The sequence below is a fragment of the Crotalus tigris genome, unplaced genomic scaffold (genome assembly GCF_016545835.1).
Source record: "Crotalus tigris isolate CLP2741 ecotype Arizona unplaced genomic scaffold, ASM1654583v1 scf7180000024375.2447938, whole genome shotgun sequence".
Lineage (NCBI taxonomy): Eukaryota > Metazoa > Chordata > Lepidosauria > Squamata > Viperidae > Crotalus > Crotalus tigris.
In genome coordinates, this window is record NW_024100545.1 from 474585 (window position 1) to 499153 (window position 24569).

Below are 24569 nucleotides of genomic sequence, written 5' to 3' on the forward strand. Positions count from 1 at the left end.
TTTTTTGTTGTTTTGAGGTCTGCCTCATTACTTCTGGATTTCAGCTATTAATTGGCTTTTTCCAGTTTCTGTTTCAGCCTCCTCCAGTAGTATCATACCATGCTTTCACTCTGTTGTCTAATTCTAATTCACTTTGTTCTAATTCTAATTAATCCTCAATTTAATCCTGGCCCAACTCTATGATTCTTGCAAGAAGGAGTGTCAAAATTTATTTCAAACACCTGTAAAATGGTGATACATGAATCCTTATATGAAGACAAGGATTTTTTTTCAGCTAATCAGTTAATTCAAATCACAGAAATAATAAATACAAAAAAAATCACTAGCAGGGTCAGATACAGTATAGATCTAGATTAGATAACCCTTATTGTCATTTTTTACTGTGGGCACATTGGCAACATTAAAAATGTTGCTCTCAAAGTGTACACATACATAACACAGATTTAAACATGCTTTATACAACATATGTATAAATATTAATCACTGTCCATTTTGAATACATAATGAAAAGAGGAAGCTTTAGAGTTCACAAGGTTAATACTGTATGGAACGAATCTGAATGTTCTGCTTTGGCTACTATGAACCCTCTCCCAGATGGTAACAAGGAAAACAGGTCATTAAGAGGGTGTGTAGTGTCCCAGACAATCTTGCGGAACCTGCTCAAGCAATGCTTATATGCTATGTCCTTGATGGAAGGAACTGCCAATAATCTTTTCTGCCATCCTCACCACTCTCTGCACTGCCTTTCTGTCTGAAGCAGTAATGCTTCCAAACCAGATTGTAATGCTGTATGAAGGATGCTCTCAATCATCCCTCTGCAGAAACTGGTAAGGACAGGGGAAGGAAGATGTGCTTTTCTCATGCGACACAGAAAATGCAGGCACTACTGTGTCTGCTTTACCAGTGTCTTAATGTTGATAATTCAAGATATTTCTTTTTAAATTGATTTTGAATTGAGATGGGTATGCAACTGACTCTATCCTAATTTCCATGTTTAATTCTTTAAAATTTCTCTTTATCCTATTTCTAGCTGAAATTTCTATTTTGACAGATGTATTGATTAAATTGACAAATGTGCCACAAATTTCCTCTACTTATGCTTTAACTTGTTTGATTTGAATTGTCTTTTTTTCTTTAAACATATGGAAGTAATTTAATCAATCAGTTTGGAGACAGTAGACATTTGGCAATACTATATTATTAAAATGAATCTTCCATGACTTTCAAAAGAAACAGAGGCATTTCTACTCTAGTTTGGCTATTTCATCTGGCTATTAATATACTGAGATTCAAATAATTGGGCAAGTTGTGAATTATTAACTTATTATTTGGAAATGAAACTTATTTGCTTATAGTGAAAACTACTATTGACATTTGAGTATCATCAGACATGCATTGTTTTTTATTCTTGACTAACTTATCATTTTCAGAGTTTATATTGACAATGAATAGCTTAAATGTAATCATAAGAAAAACTAGAACCTTAGGGATAGGACTTGATTTTTGCATATTTCTCAGCTATCCTTTTTTTTTCTCCTTATTGAAAAAGGAATTAGGGAAAGTGGAAGAGTTACTTCATTCTGGATCTTCCTAAACTTTGAAGAATTTTCAGGAAAAAATAATTTAACTAGGGAAGGCTGGTTTTAATAGGCTAATATGGAAAATTGTTGATTGTATTTATTTGATTTCTACTTAAGCAGAATTCAGAACTGAGCCAGTCTGAAAGACAATACCGGAATAAAAAAGACCATATGATATGTAAAGTCATGTGCTTATGTGTTGCCTATTCATCCACCATTGGAGGATTGACTACTATCACTGGGACATCAACCAACTTAATATTTGCAGAACAATTCAATACGTAAGAAAATTAATTAAACTGTTTTGTTCCAGAATTTAAATATTTTAAATTCTGCTCTTCTATCCATTTACATTCATTTGAGTTGTGTCAGTGCAGTGCTTTCTAATAATATAACCTTTCTTCATTTGGATGTCAATGCTAATGAGAGATCCTACATCATAAAACCCTTGCTCTAAGTGTTGCATAAGTGTTTTCTTCACTGACATATCCCTACTAACCAGGTAAAAGGCTTGAGTCCTGTATTCAAATTGGGAGCTTTTCATGTGTCCAAAGCTGTTTTTATTGAAAAATGACCTTTCTTAATCCTTTTCATTCTTCATATCCCTAGTCATACCCAAAGCTTAGCACACTTTAGTTAGCTAATTCAAAAGACCTTCATGTCAGATCATATACATCCCCAATAGAATAATTATCCATTTAAGTAATTTGCTTCACTCTGCTCTTGTTGAATAGCTGCCTGTATCACATCACCTTTTTTTAACCAATTATGGTAAAATTAATTACTGTTTGTATAAACCACAATCATTATGCATTTCTAAGTACTCGAGGCATAATTTCTGTATTCCTTATGATACCTGTGGGCAGGAATGCTCACCTTCATTTCATATTAAGAGCACACCTCCATAATTTTCTCCCAATTCTTCAAATGTTTAACTGCTAAGATTATACAAATAGGAGATAAAATGTTGCCAGCAGGACTAGCAACCATAGAAAATTTTATGACATGCATAAAAACACAGTGTAATAGATGTAAAGGGCATTACACAGATCAGAATGACAGAATAATAAATCTGTAATCTTGGCTGAAATAATTATTTGCCAAATTGGCTACTATTCCTTCCATCCTCCTCCCCATTTTTTATTAATACATTTGAAAATACTGGAGCTGTTTCAAAATTATATCCTAAATGATTTTGGCCCCATGAAATGTTATTCACAGGTAAAGCTTTGTGGTGAATAACTTGAACACACACACACACACACACACACACACACACACAGTACATAAACTGCAATATTTTTCCCTAGATACGGATAACAATCATGAACATTCTGCCAGTTTCACTGTGCATCCCAAGGATTTCTAATCTGCTAAAATGATTTCCAGTTGCCAGGAATATTGTCTGTCTGCCACTTGTAATTCATTCAAACCAAATTGTACATAAAAGAATATATCATAGGGACTTCAAAGCAATAAAAGAAAAGCTTATGATCAAATAAGCCAAGACACAAACATTTTAAAATCTTGTTGAATACAAAGCAAGGGACCATAGCAAAATCCGTATTTCCCTCTAATTCCTCGTGTGTTTGTCTTGATCACTGGGAATGATATGTGCATATTCCATTCAAATTAATTTGCAACAAAAATAGGACTTGGGTTGCATATACTACCTAGGAAGAGCTGCAAAAATGTAAATATAGATATAGTGTTGTGACATTGGCTTTGTGGGGGCTCTAGGATAAATGTTATAGATGTTTACAGTGCTACTGTTTTAATGGAGACATGCATACAGACAGACAGATAAAGTTTCAAAAAAATGCAATGTTAAAAGATATACAAAAAAAAATAGAAAAGGAAAAGAGCTCAGAAAAGATTGTCCCAAAGGTACTTTTTCAAAAGGCAACAGGACTTTGCTTTGGATGAGAAGACGTTTCAGTTCTGACTAAGTGGTGGGGAATGGAATGGAATGGAAGGATTTATATTCCTTGCAGTCATCTGGTCATTTGACAGAGTGCTAATCCTTCCATCACCCCCACCATCCTGCTAGAACCAATGAAGCTTCTTGGATGAGAAGCGAAATGTCTTCCTCAGGTAAAAAACAGTCTAGTTTGAAAAAGCACTTTTGAGACAAAGTCCAATTGCCTTTTTGAAAAAGCACCTTTGGGACAACCATGACCTGGATGACTGAGAATCTCCATAGACATTCAGCTCAGAAAAGAATAAAAGTACAGAGAAAGAAAAAAAAAATAAGAAAAATAGAAAAAGGACCTCTGACTTTCTTTGGTACAGATATAGAGATATGAATACACCAAGCTCTTACTCTAAGGTTAACATTTATCTACATTATTTTGATAATCCCATATAACACCAATCATCAAGTCCCAAAATCAGCTTTCCACTTCTTTCAGCTTTTTGGAAACCATTTTTCCAATAATGGTTTCCAAATAGAAATTAGTTTTTTCTTTCATCAAGGCTGTCAATTTTGCCATCTCTACCAACCATCAGTATCATCATCCATCCTCCCTTGCAGGTTTTTGTAAGTCTTCCACTTTAGAGCATATAAAATTCTCACTTCCATTATCATATATAAAGGCAGAGTTCCATTAGATGTGTCCAATTGGAGACATATGTTTGATCATATAATAATAATAATAATAATAATAATAATAATAATAATAATAATAATAATAATAATGAAAAAATAATGAAAAATAAAAAATAAAAAAATAAAAAAACCCAGAAAAATAATGACAATGAATCATGCCCTTCATCCACGCAGTGACATTGATAGACTTTATCTACCAAGGCAAATAGGTGGGCGTGGAATGCTACAAGTACATCAGATGGTTGAAGAAGAAAAAATGGCTTTGGAAGAATATCTGAAGAACAATGATGAAGATGCACTGAAATTAGTATATCAGGAAGGCTTACTAACTACTGGAGAGACCAAACTGGCCTACAAGAAAGACCAAATGAAGAACAGAATAGAGGCATGGGAAGACAAAGCACTACATGGCCAATACCTGAAAAAAATAGCTGGGAAAGCAGATAATAATAAGACCTGGCAATGGCTAAGAGCAGGAAAATTGAAGAAAGAGACTGAGGGACTAATTCTGGCTGCACAAGACCAAGCCTTAAGGACAAATACATACAAAGTCAAAATTGAGAAGACAGCAACAGACAGTAAGTGCCGCCTATGCAAAGAAGCTGAAGAAACAGTGGACCACTTGGTAAGCTGTTGCAAGAAGATTGCACAAACTGATTACAAGCAGCGGCATGACAAAGTAGCAACAATGGTGCATTGGAAGATCTGCAAAAAATATCATTTGCCTGTAAGCAAAAACTGGTGGGATCATAAAATAGAGAAAGTCATAGAAAATGATAAAATTAAACTGCTCTGGGACTTCAGAATTCAAACAGACAAGCACCTGCAACATAACACCCCAGACTTAACAATTGTCGATAAGAAAGACAAAAAAGTCTGGACAGTGGACATGGCAGTGCCTGGAGACAGCAGAATAGACGAGAAAGAACTGGAGAAGATAACAAAATACAAAGACCTACAAATACAAAGACCTACAAATAGAAATAGAAAGACTGTGGCAAAAGCAAGCAAGGGTAGTACCAATAGTAATAAGCTCCTTGGGTGCAATCCCAAAACAACTGGAGCACTGCTTGAACACCATTGGCATTGACAAATTTTCCATTAGTCAATTGCAAATGGTGGCCTTACTAGGAACTGCTTCCATCTTGCGACGATATCTGTAATACCATCAAACATCCACATCTGCCTATGCCAGGTCCTTGGTAAGGACTCGATAGGTAGACAAAATGCCAAATCCAGTCTGAACATCTGGCTGGCTGTGCGATGATCCATAATAATAATAAAGTTGGAAGGGACCTTGGAGGTCATTTAGTCCAACCCCCTGCTCAGGCAGGAAACCCTATACCATTTCAGACAAATGGCTATTCAGTCTCTTCTTAAAAACATCCAGTGTTGAAGCATTCACCACTTCTGGAGGCAGGTTGTTCCACTGGTTAATTGCTCTAACTGTCAGGAAGTTTCTCCTTGGCCTGATTTTCCCAAATCTCTTGGTCTTCTAACTCTTGCTTTAAAAAAGAAAGTTCAAAAAATGGGGAGGGACACAAGGAACTAATGAATAAAACCCTTCCTTTTCATCTATTTCTTTTCCCTGTTCTTTTCTCTTTGAGTCTGTAATAATTAGGAGTCCAGATTTTCCTTGTTGGAGGCAGAGAAGGGCAGAAAAATGAATTCAAGCAGCTACTGCTTTCTCAACTCATAATTTAAGATGCATGTACATTCTTGGGGTTGCAATCAAATATACACCTATAGAGCAGGCTCTAATAAATAGCTTGAGTAAACAGGAAGTTCTAAGGAAAATTCATTCAGGACAAAGGCAGAAGATGGAGAGCTGTGGAATTGGAAGTAGGTGAGCAAAGAAGGCATGCAGAAAAGTAATGAATTGAGTAGCTGCACAGCAGAAGGAAAATGAATGCCCAGGATAAAGAAATATCATTACTAAACTGCATTAATATCCTCAGGCTTTATAGCACTCATGATGCAGCTGGTCTTCTGAGTTCCACTTAGGTATGATAAAGTTTTGCTGCTCTTATTGGAAGGGGGTTGTGGAGAGGGAGGGAGAAGGATATCCTTCTCTTGAAACTTAAATAACCTAAACTCCTAAGAACATTGTTAAGATAATAAAAACTCTGTTGCAAAGAGATCATCTTATATCTAGGCTACTCCTGACAGAGCAATTTTGTCACTGCAGCTATACATCAGTAGCTGTTCCTTAATTAAAATGACAGTGCATGACAATCACCATGAAAGAAAGTTAAAAAGGGAGGGAATTGTTCAAAAGAAGAACTCCAATTCTCTTTCATATCACTAATAGTCCAAGTCCCTAAGGGCAAAGATAGGCTCTTTTTAGCCTGGGAATTTATTAGTGAAAAGTTAGCTGAGCAAGTAGTTTGTTCAAGTAGGTAATAATGGTTATGTAATCAGAGACTTCCATTGAAAGGGTTTGTTTTGGTTAGGCAGCTGAGGTCAGACTTTTTCTATTTAGGCCTATTTCTTACATTTTAAGAATATATATTTTGAAATGCATATTCACTTCAGACTAGCCATATTGCCATATAATTCCATGCTAGAATCCTGGCGTAATAAACTATATGTGCATGTAGCTCTTTCTATCAGGGACAAAAGAGGAAGTTTGGAATGGCTTGCCTTCAGAGGTTGTGGGTGCTCCATTTTAAGAAGAGATTGGACAACCACTTCGATGGAATGGTATAGGGCACAGGTGTGAAACTTGATCACGTCATGTGATGTATTGTGATGTATCGCGATGTACCGTGACGTTTTTTGCCTTTGCAGAGCCAGGGTGGGCATGGCCTGCACGTGACACATCCAGCCAACAGGCCACCAGTTTGACACCTCTACTTCATGTCTAGCACCTTTAATCACTCTATCACTCTGGTTCTCATCTAGTACGCACTTGACCTTTTCTATTGCAATTGAATTCATCACCTCATTTCCTGAAAGGGTTCACCTTGGTTGGCCAGAGTGTTCTGCCATATCAGATAAGATTAATTCGTCTAACCATCTCAAGGAAACAACATATAGCTAGTCCTCGACTTACGACCACAATTGAGCCCAAAATTTCTGTTGCTAAGTTAAGCATTTATTAAGTGAATTTTATTCTATTTTATGACTTTTCTTGCCACAATTATTAAGTAAATCACTGCAGTTGTTAAGTTAGTAAAACAGTTGTTAAGTGAATCTGGCTTCCCCATTGACTTTGCTTGTCAGAAGGTCCCAAAAGGTGATCACATGGCCCAGGGACACTGCAACCATCGTAAATATCAGTTGTCAAGCATCTGAATTTTGATCATGCAACCATGGGAATGCTGCAATGGCTGTAAGTGTGAAAAACTGTCATAAGTCAATATTTTCAGTGCTGTTGTAACTTTCAATGGTCATTAAATTAACTGTTGTAAGTCAAAGACTATCTTTAAAGTTTCAATAAACAGCTAATACAATAAAAAGGTATTACCTTTCTTAATTTACAGCTCTCAAATCAAGACTGAATCTTTTGTTCCAAGAAGAGTTTAATAAAAATCATCTAAAACTTTTCAGATGATGAAACAAAATGTATATCTGCATTTGTTAAGCTACTGATTGTTGGGAGGCATTACTGTGATGAGAAGATAATATGATTCAAGAGAACTTACCATGAATAAGATATTAAACCTCTGACTACTTCAGTCAATCAGAATAAAGCTGGAAGGGACTTTGCAGGTCTTCTAATCCAACCTTCTGCTGAAGCAGGAGACCCTATACCATTTCAGACAAGTGACTGTCCAGTCTCTTCTTAAAAACCTCCATTGATGAAGCACCTACAACTTCTGAAGGCAAACTGTTCCATTGGCTAAATGTTCTCACTGTTAGGAAGTTTCTCCTTGGTTCTAGGTTACTTTTCTCCCTGATTAGTTTCCACTGTTTCTTGTCCTGCCTACAGGTGCTGTGGCCTTTAATAATCTTAGTTGCTCTTCTTTGCACTTTTTCCAGCATCTCAACATCTTTTTTATAATGTGATGACCAAAACTGGATGCAATATTCCAGATGTGGTCTTACTAAGGCTTTATAAAGCGGTACTAATACTTCACATGATTTTGATTCTATGCCTCTTTTGATACGTCCACTAGGACTCCAAGGTCCCTCTCACAGTTACTGTATTTGAGCCAGATTTCACCTAATCCGTACTTGTACCTTTGGCTTTTCCTGCCTAAGTGTAAAACCTTGCTTTTCTCCACATTAAATTTCATGTTGTGCTTGTCTTCTGATGTATTGGCTATTCCTGCCAGCTTTATGTCATCTGCAAATTTGATGAGTTCCCCTTCTATTCCCTCATCTAAGTCATTTATGAAGATATTGAAGAGTACTGGGCCTAAGACAGAGCCTTGTGGTACCCCACTGCTTACTTCCCGCCATGTAGATGTTGTACTATTAAGGACAACTTGTTCAGTATGGTTTATCAACCAGTTACAAATCCATCTGGTGATGATGCTGTCTATCCTAAATTTTTCTAGCTTACCAAGAAATAGGTTTGTCAAATGCCTTGCTGAAGTCTAAGTATACTTTGTCGAATGCCTTGCTGAAGTCTAAGTATACTGTGTCAACAGCATTTCGCTAGTCTACTAATTTAGTCTCTTTGTCAAAGAATGAAATAGGATTAGTTTGGCATGATCTGTTTTTAATAAACCCATGTTTGCTCACCAAAGTCCACGTAATTCAATATTTGGAACTACCAGGCCTGAAGATGATGGATTTCTATTGAGAGGTCTTTTCTTCCATTTTTCCTTTAGTCAACACAGCTAACAATGATTACTGTAAAAACATTTTTAACAGAATACCATATCCACTATAAAGTATGTTGATAACAGATAAAACACCATCTTCATATAAAGTGTTATCTAAAAGAATTTTAACTGATAGAAGATAATTAAAAAAGAAGTCATCTCTGCTTTAGTGACTGGGGCATTCTAAAATACTTCCACCATGGATGGGCCAATTAGTACAAGAGTCTAAATTGCTGATAGTGTATATTCCATTTTTACTTCCTGGAGGGTAGCCATCCATTAAGATGAAAGCTAGATAGATTTTCTCTTAAGGTTTATCATCTGGGTAGCTATCGTGGATCTTGATTTAAGAAACATTTTTCTGTTCATATACAAAACCAACTCAAATTTAATTTATATTTTTATTTTTCAGACGATATCCTGGTTGCCAATGCATCAATTTTGGATCCTGGTTTATTCTTTGCATCCCAATTGCTATTATTATTTTAATACTGTCCTGGGTTTGGCTTCTGTGGCTTTTTCTGGGTTTCAAGTAAGTACTGTTATGGGAGAAGAGTCCAAAGTAATATCATCTTGTATAAGGATGTGTTTACAATGAGTAGAAATAACAAATCTCTGCCTCCAAGGAGTATATGTACAAAAATAAATATAAGAAAACAACAGAGGAAAGAAGAAAAATGAAGGTATAAAAAAGTTAGGGAAATATTATTTTTCTTATGTATCTTTTTGCTCAGTTATGATTCTGTATGTAGTGGATATAGTATGCTTCAGTGAAGAAAAATAGCTTGAGGGTTCAAGAAAAAATATTGTGGATTATATTTTCTTGATATACAAATGGGAAATTAAAGCAAATCACTTTATAATGCAAAGCCGAAATCAGCACTAGCCTTACCATTAGGAAGAGTGTGACAGTGGAGTCAGGCAGTATGCTACGTCAAACAAGGAATCATAGGAAAGTATTGGAGCTATGTACTGTAAATGGAAAAATCCTGCCCAGTGATCTAACAGCTGCCTTGCTGCTTAGCTAGGATAGGGGGCATTGGTCCATTATTCATGTTGCTCTCCCAGGCAGGTCAGTTATTGTACAGGACATTGTGGCATTCCCTTTCTTTGGATCTTACGCAACACAGTATGTTGGACTGCCCATGAGATCTTTCAAAGGAAGAAAGCCAGCCATTCTTTTGGACCAACCTAGTCTTCAAGTTCTTAGTCAGTCATCAGAAGTGGAACCTACTGTATCTTCTGTTGAACAGGTATTATAACAAGCTATATCTATTCACTTTTCATTTCAGCTTGAAAGAAATGTTCCAGTGTGGCAAAGAAAAGACATCAAGAGAACAAGCTTCAGCGCAAGTAATCAAAGAAGAATACAAGAAACTTGGCCCAATAAGGTAATGCATTTGGCTAATCCACAGAAGAAATACTACAAATGCTATCAAAGAAATAGTACAATACTATCAAAGCAAACCAGTTCAAAGAGTGATGGTCAATACATGATGTTTTTGTTTCAGCTACCCTGAAGTTGTCACCTTTGTCCTGTTCCTTCTGATGGCCCTGTTATGGTTTACTAGAGATCCAGGATTCATCCCTGGCTGGTCTGCTTTATTTCCAGAGTAAGTCAATAAGCCATGCTGCACAATTTTTAGGAGGTTCTATAATTTAATATATGGAAAAATCCAGATAGTAGCACCAAATATTTCTTTATTAGAATGTGTATTAGAATGTGTAGAGGAAGAGACAATGCCTTTTTAAAAGAACATGTCTCCCTGGTATTCAGAAAGCCACAAGCATGTGATTGTTATTGACTAGGAACAGAGGAAGTGAAATTCTAACTTTCTATTCCACTACCAAAAATGATTGAATGAATCAAGTTATATATATACTAAAATATTGTACTGTAGATATCTGGATAGCTGACACTTTTGGGGTCTGTCTCTATTTAGTAAGGTGATCAACTTTTTTACAATGAAAAGGAGGACACAAATAAATTGAAGAAAAAAATATCGTAAATAAAAGAAATATTGTATTCATTGCAACAATAATACAGAATACACTATAATATGATAAATGCATAATAAAAACATTTGTAACAATAACATTTTATACTGTAATTATGCTTACATGTCGCGCCCCGACCCGCAGCCGCCCTGCCAGCACTGCTGCCCCGCCATGTACAGCAGGCCCCGTGGCTCCTAAAGCACCAGCTGTGCCAGCTCCGGCCCCGGGGGGCAGCCCGCCATTGACACACCCCGCCTGCAACTGCCCCACCTGCAGCCGCCCCACCAGCACCACCACCCACCCTGCGCAGCCCTGTGTAGAGCAGGCCCTGTGGCTCCCACAGCATAGGGGTAGCTGGCCACCGCTGCCCCTCACACCCCCACCTGCAGCAGCCGCACTGCCCCTTCCTCTTGTGCCCACAGCCATTATTGCCCTAGCAGGGCCAAAGATCAAGAGAAAGTTACCGTGGCGTCACTGCTCCAGTCTCCTCCAGGTATCTTCAGGACTAGGAGATAGTGTAGTTGGGTAGCAGAAAGGGGTGCAAAGTTCCTGCCAATTTGCCTTCACTGCAGACAACTTATATGTGCAAAGTTTGCCGGCCGGGTGTTTTGGCACACTCAGCAGCAATTCCTACTGGCTTTTGAAAGCCAATAGGGGGAGTAGCACAGCTCATGCAAAAGTTGAAAATAAACCATCAAAAAAGGTGCCAGAACGCCATTCTGAGCATTCTATGAGAAAAAAAAAAAGCCCTGCAGATTAGTCTTCAAATATTGAAAAGGAGGACATGTAGGAGGACACTTTTCGAAGGAGGACAGAACTCACAAAAGGAGGACTGTCCTCCCAAAAGGAGGATGGTTGGTCACCTTATTTTTAGTCCATTTTCATCCATTTAGCCTTGCATCTAGAGTAGGATATCTAGTTTGTTAAGATCAACTTTAGATCAATATTTTGGTGTTTTTTTTAAGCTGGAGGTATTAAATAAACATTATATAAGAGTCATTTCTTTACTTGGAATATAATAATACCTTCTTATGGTTTTATTTTTCTCTGTTAGATTTTCACCACAATTATGATTTCTTATTAGCTGTTTTAAATATCCATTATATTCTGCTTCTGGCATGAAATTTCATGTGAATACTCAAGAGTTCATTTGGCTGATTTACATATGCTATTAAATATGAAGTTTTGTATGTGTGTGCATATATAAAATCTTCTTTCCAGATTTTATTTTCAAATATTATTTACATTTAGTTCCAGGAAATTTCCATGGCAACACGTACAATTATAAGAACCCCATACAGAATGGTTCATGTGAGGTTTACCATTAGTTTTTCTTTATGAACACTGCAGAATATCTTATTATCTATGAATATGTTTTACATATTTTATGCTATGATAACTAAAGGAAAGCCGGGCAGTTTTTAGTTCTAAGTTTTTAGTTCTCGTGATACTAAAATAGTGCTACTAAGAGAGTTGTCAAGGCCTTGAGAATGTTACAGCTATCATTTTAAAAAACTTCTGCATGTTCCCTGAGGTTTTTTTATCTCTGTCTGATATGACAGAAAATTCAGAATTCAGTAAAGCAGAAGCATCTTGTTGCTGCTACATCTGAAACTATTTAGTTACTTTCTTAATCTTCAGTGAAGAATTTCAAGAATTTGCTTCTTTTTTTTTTTTTTCCTCTGATTGGTCAGATGTGAAGAATCCCTTTGCAGCTAGATCTTGGAAAAAAAAAAAAAAAACCCAACCAACCAACCAGCCAAACAGACAAACAAATTAAAATGAGGAGCTTTTCAATCCAGAGGATGCTCTCAGAGTCAGCTCAGACTTGGCCCATATAATCCTACAGATTTTATTTTGCCAGGAATGATTTTTCTGGGATGCTTGCCAGATGCTATCAAGCCTTTTTATAGTTACTGACAATACCTTTTTACAACCTTTTTTAAAAAATGCTTCTTTTATATTCTTTTTTAGGCTACTGTGGTGTTCCTTCAGAGATAAAAGTAAATTTGATTACTAACCCAATAGAGTTCCCAATACCTTCAAATAAATACTTCTGAAATATACTGAAGTATAAATAAGTCTAATTGGGTTGATGAATACTTTTGCTGAAAGATAATCACCACATTCTTTTCTAGATTTATAATATTTATTTTCTAAGTAAATATCTCTTTCCTTAGATATCCAGGCTATGCTACTGATTCAACCGTGGCTTTACTAATTGGGCTCCTCTTCTTCATTATTCCTGCAAAAAGATTGTCTAGAACTTCAAATGGAGAAAACAGTTGAGTATATTTCTTTGCTCATTTTTGCTGCAATTGCTTAATTTAAAAAAATTATGCAACCATATGCATGCATACATACACACATAAATACATACATATTGGATTCTTCTGAAATTCATCTGGCCTACAATGTTTACATACAGCTATTTGAATATGCATACTGCAAATCAATTGTGAGATTTATTCCTAATAAGATCTCTCTTTCCAAGAGAATGGAAGTTAAGTGGATCAGAAAAAAACACATTTTTGAAGTAAAGAAACTTACTACCCAAGTTTCTATGACATAGATCCTTGTGTATCGTTTATACATTAACCTCTGCCCTAATGTGACTTTTTAAATTTATACTTAGTAAAATGTATGTACCCAGGCATTGGGCTTTATAGACAGTTATATAACATTTTGTGGTACAAGTACAATAATTGAAGTTTACTCAACAGATTTTCTTGTTCTTGTTGAGCCAAGAGCCTGGGTGGAAATGTAGATTGTAGAAGTTTGCCATAGGCAATATAAACATCATATGAACATGATGTGTTATTATAATCACCAATGGGGAAGAGAAGGACATGAAGGTATATTTAAAAAAATCAAAATGGTGGTTGCAAATACTCCACTGGATCCACCACCTTGACTTTTTTTCACCACCTCCTTACCAGGCCCTTCAAGATGTATCTGGGTGAAAATATGTTTAAAATCAAGTGAAAGAGTAATAAAAGGATGCCTGCAGTAAGTTTTTCTATAGTTACTAGTATATAAAAAAATCTTTCTGTCTTTTCAGTTGCTTTTGATTACAGTCCACTGATATCTTGGAAGGAATTTCAAGCATGCATGCCCTGGGAAATTGCCATTCTTGTTGGCGGTGGGTTTGCGCTGGCTGATGGCTGTGAGGTAATGCAGTTTTTACCATTTCTTCAGTTTATAAAGTATAGGTAGTTCCATACAAGGGAAATGCAAAGAATGGCAGTGATCTTTCAATGATTTTGTTTATTGCTGTCACTTATCTAATGGCAAAATGTTATCCCTGAAATTGTTTGCATTTAGGCACACTAAATTTATTGAAATCAGCAAGAATCATCTCAGCTGTCTAAATAAAAATATGCAGAAGCTGTTTCTTCAAAAAGGCTATCTGTTCTTCATACCTAGTATATATCTTATGGCCTGCGCTTTGACCTCCAATCTCCCATGAGAATATTCTGTTGGTAATATATTGCAGAATTTTCCAGTTTCAGTCATTAAAAGTCTGGATATGTTGTGCAGCCACCCAGTTTCATAAAATACAATGCTGGAATTTATTTGATTGCTTCATGTGTTTTTGCAACCAATGTAGGCAAAACTTTCAGTGAGGTTCTCCAAATAAGCATAATTTTTCCTCATTTAGTGACCACAACTAGAATAAGCAACTTGATCGTTAAACAAGGCAGTTGCTAAATAAAACTATAATGTACTTATAATCTTACTTAAGCTTTCCTTTGTCTGTAGTCATGTGAAGGTTGTAATTGCGAGGATTGGTCGCAAACTTATGTTTTTATCATCATCATAACTGCAAATGGTCACTAAATCAGACAGTCCCTAATATGATATACTAATTGTATACTCTATATCAGGGGTCCCCAACCCCTGGTCCATGGACTGGTTCCAGTCCATAGCATGCCAGCAAGCAGGCCACACAAATAAGTAAATCTCCATCCTCAGGATGCAGGCAGTATTCAAAGCCACACCCCCTCTGGTCCATGGAAAAATATTTCTCCAAAAGGTTGGGGACCTCTGCTTTATATCTATATACTAATATAGTCAGAAAGTCACTGTTCTTTAATGTAACAGATCTATCCAGGTTTTTCTGCTGCTGTGAAAGATACAAAAATATGTCTATGGAATATAGTGACTACATCTGCACAATACACCAAACCATTGTTTTTACTACCACATTTATATGGCAGAAAAGGTTGTTCATTTGCTCAGTTTCACCATTTCAGAAATATGTTGGTATCTATTACGCACTAGGTTTTTAATGAAAAGTTACATGATATTAGTTTTTGAATAGAAATCAAATTAGCACAAATTTGATTGTGGTGTGGTATCTTGAATTTGTAGACCATGGTTTATGTGCCAACATAAATACAGAAATAAAAATACCACAGTTTTATACTACAATTTCTTTTATAATCATGGTGCTATTATCATTGGATGTTAATATCTGTTCTGATACACCAAAATTGTGATCTAAATCCACAGGTTCTGATATTATTGATGAATTAAAATAATTTCTTGTCAATTCAATGTCATGCTTATGTTCTAATTGCATTATTTCTTCATTTAAAAATCAAAATCATTCAAATCTCAAGGGAGAATACTGGTTTATACTACCATGACAGAAAGGAAATGCTGTAACATTTAGATAGAGGTATAAGCTGTGTGCAATTGTCAGAGAATTATTTGTTTAAATTAGATCTATTCTAAGTATGCATTAATGCTGGAACATACAGATAATTTTATTCTTCGTGTGGGCCCATTTACACTATACATGGCTAAGGTTAAAAAATAGAGGATTTAAACCTAAGCTGTTCTTTGAATCAGAGATGACCCAAAACATACTTACCTTGAATATTTTCCCAGTGATATGAGTATATTATTAGAATTGTTCTATAATCCTCCAATTATTATTTTACTATTTGTAAAACTTGGCTCAAGCTAATATTCACTTGAGCATTTTCACACTCATCAACATATTAAAGGGCCAGCCACACATATCAAGAATCTCTGAAATAAAACAGATATGGATGCAACTTGTCAGACCTGGCATCTAAGCTTCTGTGATTATCTGTACAAATGTAACTAAAATATATCAACTCGTTCAGGCTGAGCATTCTATGTGGTATAAACATATTTTGCTAGAAGGAAAGCAAATAATATTGTATAAATGGGTCTCATCTCTGTTCCATTTCCATATTGATCTTTTGGATTAAGAAGTTATTTGGTTAATATTACATTTACACAAATTGTTTAATTAAATTTATGGATAACTAAGCAATTATTGTTTTTCCCAGGACTCAAAACTCTCATCCTGGATTGGAAACAAATTAACCCCATTAGGATCACTACCCATTTGGCTAATAATTCTCATTTCATCTTTGATCGTGACCACAGTAACTGAAGTAGCCAGCAATCCTGCTACAATCACTATATTTTTGCCTATCTTAGCCCCCTTGGTAAGTAATCTGATTTAGGTTTGAAACAGCTGATCTACAGTCATAGCAGTTAAAGATCACTAAATGGTTGGATTTAAAACAGGAGTTTTGCAATATGAACTAATGGAAGCAAATGGAGAAACAGAGAATGCTTAGATATATAAGATTATTAAAATCAAGACTACAAAGAGTAAAGTATTGTGAATAATTCATAATAGAATTTTTCTTTGTTCGTTTTGTGAGCTATAATAAGTTCAGAAAGAAAAGTAATCAATGTTTATTTATTTGACTCCTAAGCAAAGGCATAACTGAAGCTTGATGTTTTTGCTTCTATGATATTTAGAGATTCATTAAGGTTGCATCTTTAAAAAGTATTTACATTATTCATTATATTTATTTATTAAACAAATGTATATGGCTGCCCAACTCACTAATAGTGAATCTGGGTGGTATACAATATTCTACATCTAGAGATATTTCTGTCCTTAGTATCTTTATGTAGTTTTGTCATAATATATCTAAAGTTCTCTAATTCCGGTGACAGTCAATAGCACTGGGATTTTCGCATTATTATCCATCCAATTATTAAGTAGCTTTGACTGTGCTTAGTTTTTGAGGTCAGCTAAGATCAACCAGAGTTTACTGTAAATGCATTCTCCTTATAGTTATGATTAAATTACTTCACATTTGTAATAGAGAATGTACTTATATAAGAATATGGAAGCATTCTATATTATGCAAATAGCTAATACATATCACAAAATTGTAGGCCTATCATGGATGTTTTGATTAAGGAATTATCAATCTTCATAGCTAGAAACCCATAAGATTCCCTTTTAGGTTAAGCAATATTATATAAAGTACAGAAAAAAAGTAAGACGTTATGAGATAATTTATAGATTTTATATTCCAAGTCACAATCCTCCATGTGGAAGATTAATATAAACAATATAAGCAATAATGGTTGTAAAGATTTGGTAATGATCTATTTTAAGTGGGATGTATCATTTAAATTTTCATTTAATAATTACAGTAGTAATATTATTTCTTGGATTTTAATCTTTCCTGTCCTTCCCAGATGTGCTGGATTACAGTTTTCATCATCCTCACTAGCGGGTTCATTTTGGAGATGATAGGAATTGTAGTTCAATACATTTATAGGACTCCAATTTCAAATCAAATGTGTCTTTCAAGTGAGCAAATATTAACTAATAATCTTGAATTTCTCTTGGCATCTCCTTGTCTAATAGGCTGAAGCCATCCAAGTTAACCCTCTTTATATCTTGATACCAACCACCCTCTGTACGTCATTTGCATTTTTGCTACCAGTAGCAAATCCACCTAATGCGATTGTATTTTCTTATGGTCACCTGAAAGTTATGGATATGGTAAGTTAACAGTAAGAAAAGAATAATTTGTGAACTTTTTTCAAATGTTATCATTGTTAACAATAATGAGAATACACGAGAAAGTATAACGGTATCTATTATATGTATTGATGGTGATGGCATCAAAGAAACTTTAATTCTCAAGAGGCCATCACTGCCCCCCATATCCTTCACAATTATCATCCAGTTTCCAATATTCCAATATTGTGAGGAAGGTTGTGGAAAAGGTGGTTAGATAGCAGCTACAGAGGATCTTAGAGGACATAGATTATCTGGACAGTTTCAGTCAGGTTTTCATTTGTCTATGACCTTTGACAGAGATTGGATGTAGTGGTGCATCATCCTTGTGCTATGTCATCTGTTAGCAGCCTTTGATGCAATTGACTGTAGTGAATTATTGCAATGTATCGCTAGGTGAGCTGCCCTTGAAGACCATCCAGAAGCTATAACTGGCCCAGAGTGAAATGGGCTGTGCCATAACAGACAGTTCTTATTACTTCCGCATGATATCACTAGTACATGAACTGAACTAGCTATCAGTTGGCTTCCAGCTGCAATTAAAGTTGTCACCTAGAAAGCTCTTCATATATTATCTGTGAGACCGCCTGTCTCTGATAATTTCTGCCTGCCCGGTATATTGAGGCACGGTGGTTGTGCTCCAGGTCCCCTCAATTAAATGCTGTAACCTTAAGGAACCAAAGAAGTGTGCCTTCTGTTTTTCAGCCACTATCTTCTGGAACACCTATCCCCAGAGATCCATATGACATCCATCCTCTTAGAGTTCCAAGGGCTCTTTAGACCTGGGTTTAATGTGCTAGTGGAGCCCCTCCCAGATGTGTGTACTGTTATGGTTCTTTTTTCCAAGCTGTTATGCTGTGTGATACGTTTTTAATTGTTTTAAATTTTATATTTGATGTTGCAATCTGCCCAGTTTTTTGGAATGCAACAAATCACCACTATCATCATCCTTAGATCTGCCATGAAGCACATAACAGAACTTCTGTAATAACAGACAGGTTGCTCAAACTTAGTTCAGGGAACAGACTCAGCTTCTCTTCAGTAACACATTATAACAGATTTATGACAAAGTTTGAATATGAAGTCCTTTCAATCTGCTGCAAGTTAGACCATAGGTTGTGCAGAACTTGTCATAGTCTGTGATTTAGCTTTTGAAATCTGAGGAAGTGGACAAAGCATTTATAGGAATGAGGTAATTCATCTGTTCTATAAACCACTACTTATGATGTCTGGTAAGCTCTAGTAGGTGGGAGTTACATGAACGAGTTGAAGACTCTTCATGTATGATATTTAGAGGCAGACTTTTAAAGAGATTGTGCTGTGACCTCTCTTGAAAGTCGCTCCCCTGGAGCCTCAGATTTGAGATAATTTCTACCCAGTTGCAAATATTCCTTTCTAAAGAAGAACAACCATCTATAGATGTTACCTCGGAAAAATCTAATCTTCTGGAACTACTTGGTGTGGTTTCAAGTTTACAGAAAAAACTGAAATAGGTTTGGTTGTTTACATGATACTTTCAATCAGACTATGTGGATTAACAAGAATTTTTCAGCAATATCTGAAAAGACAAGCCAAGGGATTTTTCTGGAGAGGTTGAGTGGGTTGGAACATTGCGACAGTTGGTTACAATCATTTTATTTCTATACAATCACACAGTATACATTGCAAAATTATCCATAGTGCTCCATCCTAGGAAGCCCAGTGGTGCTCATTCAAAGGTCTGAAATGCAGTATTATCAATGTACAGGCAACAAACTTCTCTGGCCAAAAGAGCCTATTTACTAAAGGCTTTAGTTCAAGTCAAACTATTAAAATATACCACCTCAGTTTTCATCTAGTCATCCACATCATAACTTCTAGCAAATCTAAAAATGAGAAAATAAGTGTTTAGAAATTAATCTGAGGAAATAGTGAGCAGTATTCTATTGACTATTCTATTTAAAATTTACTGCTATCCATAATAGTTTTTAATCATTATTATATCATTTAATTTTTTGCAAGCTCGTTCTAGAAAAGTTGGTCTTTCTGTTAACTTTCCATTTGTTTAATATATATATCTGTATATATCTTCCTTCTTTAGGTAAAAGCTGGACTGGGTATAAACATCATTGGAGTTGCTGTTGTGATGCTTGCCATTATGACATGGGCACAGCCAATGTTTAAACTCCATACATATCCAGCTTGGGCACCCTTTCCTTCTGCTACTAATATTAGTGTACATTAAAGAAAGAAGAGCAGATTATTTTCCTTCTTTCTCCCAACAATGGTGCTAGTTGATAGATCTGTATGGCACACTACAGCTATGATCTAGGATAAGTTGTGCTTCATGTTTCCTTGTCCTGAGTACTGATTCAGCTGGCTGGAAATCCACAAAACAAGAATGTTACAACCTGAATAATAGATCAGACAATGTATGAAGAACAGGTTAAGGAGACCATGTTAATTTGGAGTAGGGATTTTGGTTTCAGTATCGACCTGCATATTTGGCAAGAACTGTGGGAAAGAAATAGGAAATTCACCTTAGCTACCTCATATAAGGAAAATCTTTACAAGATGTTTTATGGATGGCATTTCCCACCCGTAAGGCTAGCCAAAATGGGTCCAAATATCTCACCCCTATGCTGGAAATGTAAAACAGCAATAGGATCATATTACCATATGTAGTGGGAATGCCCAAAGACTCGTGAGTATTGGAAAGGACACAAAACTGGTTGGGGGATATATTAACACTGGACTTAGAGTTAAAACCTGAACTCTTCTTGTTGGGAATAATGACAGAATAATAAGACAAGGGAACAATCTACCTGCTGCTACACATCCTAACTGCAGCTAGGCTTGCTTTTGCACAAAAATGGAAGAACAAGGAAATTCCCACAGAGGAAGAGTTAATACATAAAATATTAGCATGTGCGGAAATGGACAGGCTCACAATGATATTGAAAGACAAATTTAAAGTTTATTATGAAACCTGGGATAAATTTTACCGCTGGAGGAATTCGAAGAGGACGGTTGGGATTAAAGATGAATGTTAAGATAGAAATATATGTTTTTTTAGAATAAGAATTGTATGTAAAATTTAGATGTATATGTAGAGATGAAGAAGTGATTGTAAAAAGTGGAATAATCTGATAAGAATGTATATACTGGAATGTCGCGTTAAATCCAATGTCTATTTTTTTAACTGTATTATAAATAAAATTTATAAAAAAAAATAAAAAAATAATGCAACAGAAAGTAAGTCTGTACAAATGATCATTCAGTTCTTCCTGTTAAGACTGTACTCACCACAGTTAGAAAATGGCATTTGTACATTATGCATATTCATTATGAATGATAATTTGTCCCTGTTTTTGGGCCACAAAATAAAATATATGATTGTTAGAATAATAGTAGAAGAACTATACATGGATAGACAGATTAATATATGAGAAACGGGCTGTACACTCTAGGAACCAGATGTTTTTAACTTATTAGTAAGTCCCCCAGTCCCATCTTCTTCCAAGATGCTAATGCTTTATCTATTCATATGGTATATTTCATACTATCAACTAACACTCCCCATGAGCTTTCCTCCCCAATGATGACATTTATTGGCTAAAGGAAAATTTCCCAAACAAATAATGAAAGTTTTAGAAATTCAAGCTATCATGCTACTGATGTAATACAACAGATACAGACATGGCAGCTAGGATAATTTATATTGATTCTTGCTGTACCACATTATGTTCATTATTTGATATATATAAAAAAACTTTTATTCTGAGGATGAAATTCCATAATTTAATTAAGATTAGAAAAGTTCACTAAACCATATGGATTCTGATATAACTAACTGCTGGTGAAAAATACATCTCAGAAAATTCTTACTGCTTTATTTTGGAACTAAAAATGTAAACATCTTTTGCGTTAATAAAACTCATCCTCAGTCAATCGTGATTTCTTATTACTGCATGGACATGTCCATACAGTTGTTTTGGCAATAGCACAAAAAGCGTTTGCCATTATCTTCTTCCAGAAACTTGGATTTTTTTTTTTTTTATCAGCCTATAGCTCTAGGGTCTCTGGTGGATTTTCCATCCAATTACTAGCCAGTTACAATTATCCTTATTGCCTTATATTCCAATTATACTGTGTAGGTCCATTTTAATGAAAACAGATAATCATGGGAGAATTATAATACTTTATTGTCCACTGATTGTAATTTTGGTTAAAAAACTAGTTATATGTGATTCCTACCAAAATTCATGGTAGGTTTTTTTTAAAACTTTATAGAAGCATGATAATGTCAAATAGTATCTTTATAACTGTTAAAGAAAAGTATATTGCATTCATCTATTTCTTAGTCTGGGTACATGCTAAACATTCCTTTAAAAGAAGATGGAACAACATTTTTTAATGTATTTATTTTGTGCTTTTGTACTAAAACACATTTCTTTTAAATTAAATGTGCTGTTGAATATTTATGTATCACCAATGTTAAACTCTGTAAATAAAAAATTCTCTGCAGTTACCTCACAAGAGCATCATATAATATTAATTTGTTTATGTTACAAACATAAATAGTATAACTAATTTTAAAATATAAACTTATTTACACAGAACAACAGTTCTCAACCTCTGCAGCTCATCATCACTCACCCAAACTAAACATGTTTAGAAATATGCAAAGATCATTTCAAAACTGAAATGATCCGGCTTGAAATGTTTTTTTGCAGATAGGGAACTAGTTCTGACCAGTTTAGGATTCAGGTGGCTGTACCATGAGCTTACATGTTTACTTCAGGAAATTTCTTCAATGTATGAGAATATGTTCTCCTATTGTGTGCATATTTTTCTCGTTTTCTGTTTTCCCTATTCAGCCAAATATCTTCCATGTAACCCAGCCATAACTCCAAATATGATCAGGCTGTTCCCTTTTCACTCATATTTAGATGATATGTAGAGGCACAGAAAATGGAAATTACTGGATATGGAAAGTGTTAGATTTCCTAAAAAGAACCATGGGACAAAAATTATTATAGTAGAAGAATCCAAAATGCTGTATTTCAATAAGATGAGCAATTCGAGTATTGAAGCAGATGGAAAATGAGTTAAGATACTTTATTTTGTCAGTCCATAGCCTGAGGATCTTATACAGTTCTGGATTGCATAAAATCTATACCATCAATCTGTCCCTTGAAGTGTGGTGGCTCATGTCATTAAGTCTCTGGGTTGTAGGTTAGCAAGTCCACATTCGAGAACCAAGTGCTGGGGTGTGGCAAGGTGAGCTCACTCTATCTCTTTGACCAGGACATGAAAGAAACCCCCATGGATGTCCCCTAGGTAATGATGTCACCAGCTAATCCTTTCAATGCAGAAGCACCTTGAATGATGCTTCCAACACAAAGGGGATGGGACTTGTCCCTCATTGCATAATCCATATTCAGTAATGAACTGACTGTGTTTAACTTTTTATACAGAATTCAAAAGCAGTGTGACATGCCAGTGGAGTTAATGCACATGTTATCTTTCATAAATAAAAAAGAGCAAAGGCTGGGATATATTTCTGACCAAGCTGTCTTCAATGATTTTATTTAATTATCACCATACCCAATGTATCTCTTGGAGGCCCAAAACTTTTTTAAAATAAAAAAACATAGAATTTGTAAACCAAGAAAAATTATCGATCATTATGTATATATTAACATTACTTCTTTAGAAGCAGGAATCTGAATACTGTGGTTAACTGCTACGCGAGCAATGATTACTAGTGGTCTCAAGGCTAATTTAAGATATGTAAACAAATGAAATGTAGGAATTAATATTATAAAACAAAAACTGATAGATGGATGAATTTATTCCATTTATTAATTTATAAATGGAATATCATGAGTAATTACAGTTTAATAAAACATTTGTTCTCTGGAGTACCTGAATACACTGAAATAGCAAACACTTTCCAGAACCCAGGCCACTCTTTTGGAGACAGCAAAGTCCACATTTTGGTTTGAAAGAGATGTCAAAGAGGCCATCTATGTTAAAATTGAACAACCCTCTTTCAACAGAGGGATACTACAACACAGTTCTTTCAGGAGTTCCAAGAAGGATCCACACCCATTTGCCCTACTTAGGTGATCCTGAGGACAAAGATAACCTCCAAGTGGCCTCATTGACTCTAAAAGAATGCAAATGACCAGCTGTCTGCAAAGAATATAAATCCTTCCATTCCATTCCCCACCATCCAGAAGTTTCTTGGATGAGAAGTAAAATGTCTTCAAAGAAAGACAAGAAAGTCCAGTTGCCTCTTGAAAAAGTACCTTTGCTTTCTTATCCAACACACTCTGAGCCATCATTATCTCAACAGGCAATCCTAGTGATCAGAATGTGAAATAAACAAGTTTTGACAGACAGACTGAAGTGTCTGCAACCCACATACTTACTTGGAAATGTGTAGAACAGTTTTCTCACTTCTTATATTTTAATAAGAAGAATGTCTACCCAGGCACCTTTTAAGCAGATTGTGAAAATGTCACATTCAAAAATCTAAGATTTGTTTGCATGGTGGAACTCTTATTTAGATTTACTACCTGACTAAATTGGTGACTTCTATCATGCCAATATATTGAAGAGTAACATGTTCTGAAAGAGTAGAGGTATATGTATATGTTCACAAATGAGGTACTTGATATTTCCCTTGGCCTCTGATTCAAGCCAGCAGAAAATGAGGCTTAACTTAAGTCTGTAGGTCCCTTTTT

General features: G+C 35.3%; 1 protein-coding gene across 4 annotated transcripts in view; it reads left to right on the plus strand.

Annotated features, from left to right (window-relative positions):
• Nucleotides 1-20358, plus strand: part of SLC13A1 (solute carrier family 13 member 1) — a 76940-nt gene extending 56582 nt beyond the window's left edge. For 3 of the 4 annotated variants that reach the window (XM_039328332.1, XM_039328333.1, XM_039328334.1), the window contains 9 exons: nt 1698-1861; nt 9376-9495; nt 10256-10354; nt 10475-10576; nt 13142-13245; nt 14023-14132; nt 16289-16450; nt 17680-17817; nt 19916-20358. In XM_039328332.1, coding sequence (XP_039184266.1) covers nt 1698-1861; nt 9376-9495; nt 10256-10354; nt 10475-10576; nt 13142-13245; nt 14023-14132; nt 16289-16450; nt 17680-17817; nt 19916-20059 — 1143 coding nt within the window. In that variant the 3' untranslated portion in view covers nt 20060-20358. The remainder of the gene's footprint in view (nt 1-1697; nt 1862-9375; nt 9496-10255; nt 10355-10474; nt 10577-13141; nt 13246-14022; nt 14133-16288; nt 16451-17679; nt 17818-19915) is intronic. The other variant, XM_039328335.1, reaches the window with a different exon arrangement.
• The last annotated feature ends 4211 nt before the right edge of the window (nt 20359-24569 follow it).